Raw genomic sequence first — 9,837 nt, forward strand, 5'->3', positions numbered from 1 at the left:
TATGACATGTAACAACCGAGAAGTGGAAATAAAAAATTGAGAGTTACAATTTGTGGGGTTTTGGGTTTATTAAGATATGCTCACCGTTTGAAATGTAAAATGCAATAGAAAGTTTGTAGGTCACTAAGCCTACCATGAAACCTACATACATACAATATTTCATAGTGATAATTCACAATAATGTTAAAGTAGTTGGTAATTTCGATGGGTTTTACAAGTTTTCAGATACATTTTTTTTATAATTCACAATAAATTAAATTCTGTTTAATTCAAATTCTTAATATATTTAGAATAAGTCTAAATGTTTATTTAGACATGCTCCCACCTCTCTACTTAGGCGAAGAGCACAACACTGAGGCTAACGCACGAATAGCTTCAGACAATATTTTTTGATTTGGTGTAGTTTCATTGGAGCTGTTTGTGTTGGCGTTGGTTACAGTTTGGTTGTTATTACGTGTATTTTCTCTCTGAACATTATTGGTGTCATGAGTTGGTTCACCCTGTCGTTTTGTGTAATTAGGATGCAATAGGGTGTTGTGGGGCCGTCCACATCTTTTACACATATTCCTGGACCGGCAATCGCGAAATCGGTGGCTCCTGGCAAGGCAATTCACACAGTAGATCTCTCGTAATACCCATATATTACGTTGCTTAGGCGTCATTTTTAAGAATTTTGGACACACTTTGAGGGCGTGGAACTTATTACAAAGTTTGCACTTATAAAAGTTTGGAGACCTCTTTTGGTTTGATAGGAATGATCTGAAATACATGAGACGTGGTTAGTGAATGTAAATGTTAGTGTAGTGACTAGTATTCGTGATAGTTAGTGTTGTGCGCTATCTAGCTGAGATTCATCAGTATTATTAGCGAGCGGCAAATAACATAACTTTGCTATGGGCCGGGTTATAGTTCCAGATGCTGTACGTATGTCGGCAACTCGCACTTTAGTGTCTGAACCAGAATAAGTTTTAGTAATTCGGCCCAAAAGCCATTCATACGGGGGTAGCAAGTCGTCGATAACAACGACTAAATCATCAATTTTTAAATTCGGAGTAGGAGACTTCCACTTATACCTTTTATGCATAGCCTTTAAATAGTCCTCTTTCCACCTTATCGCAAATTGATGGTGCAGAGCTTTTAGTTTGGTCCATTTATTAATAAGGGACAACTTTGGCGATATCGGCTCAGGGAGTGCTAATAAGGGAGATCCTCTCAAAAAATGGCCTGGAGTTAAGGCTGTGAGGTCAGATGGATCTTCTGTCATTGCTGAAATTGGACGGGAATTTAAGACGCCTTCTATACGTGCTAGAAGGGTTGAAAACTGCTCAAATGTGAAACGATGGGCTCCGGCGAGTTTCTTGAAATGGGTTTTGAAGCTTTTGACCGCTGCCTCCCATAAACCTCCCATATGGGGTGCATGGGGTGGTATGAATTTCCACTCGAATCCGTGTGTTAAGTATTTCTGAGATATATCACTAGACGTAGTTTTGATAAAATGGACAAATTCTCGAAGTAGAGTTCTGCTGGCGCCGAGAAAATTGCGACCATTATCTGAAAATATTCTACAAGGGAGCCCTCGCCTCCCAACAAAACGAGCGAATGCAGCTTCAAAAGCAACTGACGACAAGTCAGAACATACTTCCAAATGTATTGCTTTGGTGCTGAAGCACACAAACACACATACATATCCTTTTATTACGGGGGATTTTCTGAGTGTCGAACTTTTCAGTTCAAACGGCCCGGCGAAATCGATACCGGTAACATGAAATGGGGGAGAGAAGTTGCAGCGGTCGGGTGGCAGCGGAGCCATTATCTGACAACTTGGTTTGTGTTTATAAATCAAGCAGGTTTTACATTTGTGAATTATTGCTTTCACACGGGGTTTTAAACGAGAGATGTAATACTCAGTTTGTACAAATCTGCACATTTGATTGCATTCGCCGTGGGCTAAAAAGGTATGTAGGTGAGACAAGTATATGTGACAAAAATGAGAATTTCCCGGCAGTATTATGGGATATCGTTCTTTATACGGGAGAGTTGAATTTATTAAGCGACCATTTGCCCTAATTATTTTTTGACAGTCTAGAAATGGATTCAGAGTGGATAAACTACTTTTATGAGACAGTGTTTTAGAGTTACTTAATGCCTCATATTCAGAACTGTAATATTGTTTTTGAGCTAGAGATATCAAACGATTCTTAGCGAATTGAATCTCCGCTTGAGTCAAAAATATCGTTTGAGAGATTTGGTCATTACTACGCCGAGGATGAGAATGGCGATAAAAACGGAACACATATGAAATGACACGCAGAGCTCTTGGGTATGATGAAAACCTAGATAGTATATCATTTTTTTCGGTTATTGTTTGATGTGAGGTTACAACTTCAGGAGTTAAGTTAGGACATATTGGATTTTTAATTGGCCAAGTGGATTCTGGGTTTGTAAGCCACGTTGGCCCATTCCACCAAAGTGAATTTGAAACCAGATCACGAGGCTTTGAACCACGAGTGCCAAGATCGGCCGGGTTGTCATGGGTAGATACATATTTCCATTGTGCGGTAGGAACGAGTTCGTGAATCTGTGCCGTTCGATTGGCTACGTAAGTCTCCCACGTGTATGGCGGTTTAGATAGCCAGCCGAGAACTATAGATGCATCTGACCATAGAGTTATCCCAGTTATGTTACTGTTAAATATTTGTGTTACGTATTTGACCAGATTAGATAACAATAAAGCACCATTTAGTTCTAATCTGGACAATGAAACAGGTTTGAGTGGGGCCACTTTGCTTTTCGCTATAAATAAGTTAGAGAAAACCGTTGGGGTAGACGTCTGAAATCTGAGATAGACGCATGCGCAGTAGGCCCCCTTGGATGCATCACAAAACCCATGTATTTGAACTTTATCAGTGGGCATGAATTGGATCCACCGTGGTATTTCTATAACGCTAATCTGAGATAAGTCATTCAATATTTCATTCCAAGAGCGAAGAGAATCTGAAGATATGTTATCATCCCAGCTTGTTGCTTCCAGCCAGAGCTGTTGCATGAGCATTTTTGCTCTAATAACCACAGGTGTTATCCATCCTGCTGGGTCAAAAAGTTGAGCAACCAACGAAAGCACTTCACGCTTTGTGAAAGATTCTTGAGGTTTCAAAGAAATATTAGAATAACAGAACATATCACTCAAAGCGTTCCACTTTATTCCGAGAGTTTTCGTGGCACTCGTTTCCGAAAAACGTAATAAATCTAGATCGTATAAATCTTCAGGAGGAATATCTGCAAGTAGTTTGGGATCATTGGCAGTTATCTTTTTTAAGGGAAATCCTGCCGAATTTAGTACTGTTACGAGCAACTTCTGAGATTTTATTGTTTCTTCGATAGAGAATCCTCCCCATAAAATATCATCGACGTAAGTCTCTCGTCTCAATATATGAGATACTTGAGGAAACTTTTTTTCTGAGTCATGAGCTAGTTGCAACAAAGTCCGTATCGCCAGAAAGGGAGCACAGTTAATACCAAATGTAACCGTGTTTAGCTGGTAATCTCGCACTGGGTCTTTGGGATCCTTTTGAAATAAAATCCGTTGGTAGGATCTATCATCGGGATGTATCTTTATTTGACGATACATTTTTTGGATATCTCCACTATACACATATTTATACCTTCTCCAATTGAGAAGCGTAGATACCAAATCGTTTTGGAGAGTTGGGCCTGTGCAAAGCACATCATTAAGGGAAAACCCCGATTTGGATTTCCGAGACGCGTTGAACACTACTCTAACTTTAGTGGATTTATGATCCGGACGCACAACCGCGTGATGTGGGAGGTAAAAGGAATAAAATTTACCTTGGGAACAAATTTCTTGGGAGGAAGTTTCTTCCATATGGTTCAGTGCAATATATTCGCGCAGCACGGAACTATATTCATTTTGAAGTTGAGGATCTTTAATTAAAGTCTTTTCCATTCTGGCATATTGGCCAAGAGATATGCATCTAGATGAACCAAGAAATATTTTTTCAGGAAATTCGTTCCTAAATGGGAGCCTTACAACGTAGCGACCGTCTGTGTCACGTGTAGTTGTTTTGGCATAAAAATCTTCGCAAAATTTATCAGTATCGGATTTCTCAGGAACTGAAGGAACTTCTTCAATTTCCCAGAACTTTCGAAGCACGCCAGAAAGGGCATCAGACTCACGGGAAACAACTTTGGTAGTAAACGAGTGAGTGATTTCATTCGGCATTGGGCCACTAAGAACCCATCCGAAGATGGTATTGTATGCAGAAGCAAATCCACAAACATCTCTCTTAATACCTTCAATATTGATAAACCGCTCAGAATCATTTCCAAGTATAAGGTCAATATTGGACGAGATATTGAAATTTGGGTCCGCTAAATCGAGACTGAGTAGATCGGGACAAGTAGGTATTTGAAAAGAAATAGCGGGCAATCTCCTAGTAACCTTTGGTAGAACTATAGCGCTAACTGAAAATCGAATTTTATGCCTTTGGGCATAAAGAACGAGATCACATTCTTTGTCAGAAAATTGTGTCATCCCCCCTATTCCACCGATTTCGAATCGTGATTTACGATAGGGGATTTGTAAAAGATTCCGAATTTTTTCTGACAAAAACGTTCTCTGGGAGCCGGGATCAATTAAGGCTCTAACAGTGAAAAGCTCGTTTCTGTGCTCAATTTGGACCAAAGCCGTCCTGAGTAAAATAGTATCGGTGTTTTGAGAAAAATTTGCATCAACTCGAGTAAAATTTTCTTTGGAAGTTGAAGGGGGACAGCTTTCGAGTTGATGTTTCGAACCGTTTTGTTCGAGTGTATTATTGGGATTATTTCGGACTAATTTATCACCGCCAGATGTGTTAGAATTTTGAGCATTATTGTTCGAGGTTTGATTGACATTCAAATGTAGAAGAGAATGATGTCGCTTTTTGCATGTGAGACAAACTCGTTTACTCTTACATTTTATTTTTGAATGAGCCGGGGAAAGACAATTGTTGCAAAGTTTTTTCTGAAAAACGAAATCAACGCGCTCTTGTGGAGAAAAATGTCGAAAATCAGGACAAATTCGAATACTGTGATCTGAGCTGCACAAAGGACAGTGTTGACTTATATTCTCTTGAGATGAATACGCATGTATCTTGTTACTATTTTGAGTATGATATTTCGGGGTTTGAATGCTTTGAACTTGCGAGTTTTTAAAATTGGAGATTCGTTCTACAACCTCGAATCGATTAACCAAGAACTCGTCCATTTGGGACCAGCTAGGTAGCTCACGGTGTGATTTGAGAGACTGCTCCCATTGGGAAATTGTTTCCTCCGGAAGCTTTGTCGAAACTAAGTATATTAAAATTGGATCCCAAGTTTCGATTTTAACATTCAAAGATGTTAAAGTGCTGAGGCAGTCTTTTACGGTCGAATGTATCCTTTGAAGGGCTTCACTATTTTCAGCCGTAGCTACGGGAATATTAAATAATATTTTCAGCTGGTTATCTACCAACACTCGCTTGTTCTCATATCGAGTTTTCAAAGCGCTCCATGCCAAACTGAAATTCTCGTCGCATAATGCATATCTTTTCACTATGGCACCTGCGCTTCCCTTAGTTTTGTTTCTCAAGTGATAGAGCTTTTGGGCGGGTGTCAACCTTGGGTGATTGACATATACGGCCGTGAACATGTCACGAAAGGATGGCCAATCTTCATAGCTGCCCTTGAATATCTCTGTGTCGCATGGGGGAACTTTTATACATACTTCAGAGTTGTTAAGGGTTTGCGGTTCTGGTTGCCTTTCATTGAAAACGGACAATCTTGTGGTTCTACGAGGCGCTGTATTAACCGACATTCTTACAACGTCCAAAATTTGAGCTCGAGTCTCGTAATAGGCCACTGAACATATATTGAAATTGACTTTAGCATTTTGTTTTAACTCTTTGGAAACATTAACTTCAGGAGACAGCATTAAAGTTTCATATTCTGATTGAACTTTTTGCCATCTGTCTCCTAAATCCTCCAATTTGACCTCAAGTAGAGTGTCTGATTGGTCCGCAATATCAGAATTTTCAAAATCTGAGCAAAAATCAGTTAGTTGGTTGCAAATGAATGCAAATTTTTCATAGATAGGAGAAAGTTTAAGAGTGTTGCCATTGGCTTGAGAATTTGATGGATCGGTAGGATTAGACATTTTGTGACAATATGTCGTAAAAGATTTGGTATAAAGTATTGAGCTTCTGGTCGATTCAATATTCCCTTACGGGAAACGCAAATTTTATCATGAAATTTGCTAAACAAACCAAAGTTATCTTTAAAGATAGTGTGACGGGAATTGAATGAACTGTAAAGAGTTTCGATTTAGATGCAACTAGAGAGATCTGATTTGCCCAGAAAAGTTTTTTTGTTCCCATATGATTACCATTCAGTTGAAATGTAATGTGTTTGACTGGCAGTTGAAATATAATGGGTTTGAACGCAGTTTTTTCGATAAAATTCAACTAATTAAAATTTCAGTCAAATTGTGAAAATGACAAATGAGCAACCATGAAATTTGCCAATCTTTAGCTAAAAAAGGCAGATTTTAACTCACAAGTTTAAAATGCAATACATCAGTTAACAATATATTGCTTTTGGTTATTTGTAAATAAAACGAAAATTGTTAACTAAATGATGCCTTGTTCCTACAAATTGAACACAAAGCAGACCATCGATTCGAATGAATTTGGTTTTTTTTTTTTTATGTTTGAAGATTCGTTTCTTAATTGTCAAAATGAGTATTTCCCAATTTTTGTCCTGAGAATTCATTCAAATTTCAAAATGTTTACTTTCCTTTGCCGCATACTGTACGTTCGACAACCAACTCGAAACGAATTGCCTTTCGAAATTGAAGATCCAAATCAATTTTCTTTCATTTAGAACACGAACATAACTTTCCATGTGAGATAAGAAATAGGGTATAAAGCATAAGAGGTATTGCTATATATCCGTAAAAATATATAGCTCTAGGGTTAATTATAAACCCGAAAAAAGTTGTCGAAAATTGTAGTTAGAATTGCTATGTATCAGTTAAAAATGCATAGCTTAAGGGTTATTTGTAAACCCCAATTACGAAATGTGAAAGATAAATTTATTAGCTGTAGAATGTTTGTAATCCTTCTGAAAAGTACAGCTGATGCAACATAACGTTTCACCTACTAGATTACTTGTAAACTAGCAAATGTAATATACCTTAGGAAAGTGTACAAATGTTCAACAATAATTTATTGACAGCACGGTTGAATTCTTCAAATATCCCCCAAGGGATCATATAAAAATTATCCAACACAGGGATCAGTCACAATTTTAACATAATCCACCTTAGGGATCCACATAAAAAATATATCCAGCTTATGGATTAGGCACAATATAAAAATGTCCACGTTAGGAATTTTCAAACAACACAAAATAATCACCAATATTTAAAAATCCGCGTTAGGGATTCGCAAAATATTTAATAAACTTTGCTTAAATTTGCGCATGAATAGAGATAAATTATTTAAATGGCGTTAATTATGTTGATGTTAGTGACAAATTAGTTTTAAAGATATAAAATTATTATGTTTTAATTAGCGATTTAGAAATCAACTGACATTCATTTTTGTGAGTGTAAGCCTTCGAACAGACAGTTTAATTTTTTAATATTTCCCTTTTGGTTGCGAAAAATGTAGCCAGTAACTAGCTCGTTACTGATTTGTGTATATTGTCTCTAAATCTTCTCATGTGTGTTCTGTTTTAACATAAAATTGTACGTTCATCCATGAAATTGGTTTCGAGACACTGTGCGTGTATAACAGTTTCAAAATATTCTTGTTCAAACGTTGTAGCGAAGTACTATGCAATATGATTTGTCTGATGGAGTGTGTTTTGTGCGAGAGTGGTCTGCTCTCTTATTTTCTTACACAGTGGTTCGATATTGTATGAGATTCACAATGATATATGGGTTAGTGTATTAGGGGTTATTTAATATTATAAAAGGTATAGTTTACCTTAACATTCCACTTTTTTTGCAATTATTATTAATACCGAACCGTAATACCGATTTGTATAATTATTTTATATATTTAATGTTTTGTCTGCCCGCAGCACTATGTATGTTTTTTTATTATTATTTAATCTTACACAATATTTTTTTTTGAACATTTAATTAGAATAAATATTTGCTCTTTAAACCATTTTATATACTAACCACTTTTCGAAAGACGTATTTATAAATGTAATTTTTTTTTCGTTTTTTGTTTTCTCGTTCTTTTCTCCAAATTTTATTGAGCACCTTTGTTACAGCCACTCTCTATTTATAATCTTCACTATCATCTTGCTTTTCTTTACATTTAATTCTCTTTTTCCAAATATCACGTCGCTCTTTTAACCCGAGTAAGTGAGAAAAATGAAATGGGTATAAAGATAATGGATGTGAGAATTGAAACAGGTAACATACATTGAAAGCGCAATCCAAACCGAATTATTAACTTTGGTGAGAAAGGTAATATGAGAGGAGTTAGAAAAAAAGAAACATATGAAGATAAAGAATTTCGGTAATTCGCTTTTGTTTTCTTCTAACGGTATTTCTTTGATTACCATAAAAAAAAATTGTTTTTTTGGGTATACAGAAAAATTGTGTAATTTTCTGTATTAAATAGTTTATGTAATACGTTAACGGTATTTATATTTCTCACATGGGTTTAAACTATTACGTAACTTTTTCCAACTTTTACGAAAAAAAAAATGTTAAAAATGATTTTTTACGATATATAATTTTAAGAAGATTAACGACAATTTCCGAGCTTTGAGCTTTGGCGTAAATGTTAAATTATTTTCCACCTAATTGTTATGTGTTTGTTGTAATTTTGGCATGAATTTTTGACTTTTAGCTCAACTTTTTAATATGATGAGGCAAAATCATATTTGTTTGACGAAGATTTGCAATTTCTCTGGTTCTAGTTTTTCGATTTGACTGTGCTATCACGATTTTTTGAGTTTCAAACTCGAAATTGTAGAGATAAACTATGTTTTAATGAGGGTTTTTAAGAAGTTTTTACTATTTTAAATGTTTTATAGGGTATACAATAGTGCAATTGTATAAAATTTAGAATTAAGAATTTTAGAATAGCTTTAGAATTAAGAATTTTAAAATGCTTGGGAAGTTTTTTTACTATGACTTTTTAACTGTGCAATAAAAATAAATTATCTTTTGTTTAATATTTTGAAGAAATTATTTTGAGAATGGCAATATTTTCTCACAATTTTACCGTTTTATTACACTTTACTATTGCTTTGTCCATCCAGTTTTCAGCATAAAATGTTTTAGAAAAGTTTTATTTTAACAGAAACTTTTCCCACACAAATTATTATTTTTTGACTCCACAAATTACGGAAATTATTATTTATACACTTCGAAATGATTTTAATTTCGTTTTTACGCTACGAATTCACGAGTTCGATGCACAATTGCCGATATCAATTGGCTCTGATCACCGTCACAAAACAACTAAAGTGGAAGGTTTTGGTGTAATTATCATTTACCTTCTGTTCTCCTGTTTGGGTACTCTTCGTTCATTTGAAAATCCTCTCCTCGAGTGGACCATGATTAAAAAAGGGAGTAAGGGGGAATTGGCGACGTTGATGCTGGGCACAAAAATGAGTGGACACCAAATCCGGGAGTAAATGTTGTGGACTGTATGATGTGGGCTAGAGGAGCAGCAGGAGGTTACCTTTACAATAGGAGAGTTGTGGATGTTAATCAGTTGTCATAATTTCTCGATACATGAGAAATTATGACATGTAACAACCGAGAAGTGGAAA

The 9,837-nt window shown here is 36.0% G+C and overlaps 1 protein-coding gene across 1 annotated transcript; it reads right to left on the reverse strand.

Annotated features, from left to right (window-relative positions):
* Nucleotides 1-823: 823 nt before the first annotated feature.
* LOC142224515 (uncharacterized) lies at nt 824-9,620 on the reverse strand. The gene is made up of 6 exons (XM_075294295.1): nt 9,559-9,620; nt 6,825-6,928; nt 6,300-6,308; nt 4,813-6,255; nt 3,847-4,482; nt 824-3,711 (listed from the first exon to the last, which is right to left on the reverse strand). Exons 1-6 carry the CDS (start codon nt 9,618-9,620, stop codon nt 824-826), a joined length of 5,142 nt encoding a protein of 1,713 aa, XP_075150410.1.
* Between the last annotated feature and the right edge of the window lie 217 nt (nt 9,621-9,837).

Source organism: Haematobia irritans, chromosome 2, assembly GCF_050003625.1.
Source record: "Haematobia irritans isolate KBUSLIRL chromosome 2, ASM5000362v1, whole genome shotgun sequence".
Classification (NCBI taxonomy): domain Eukaryota; kingdom Metazoa; phylum Arthropoda; class Insecta; order Diptera; family Muscidae; genus Haematobia; species Haematobia irritans.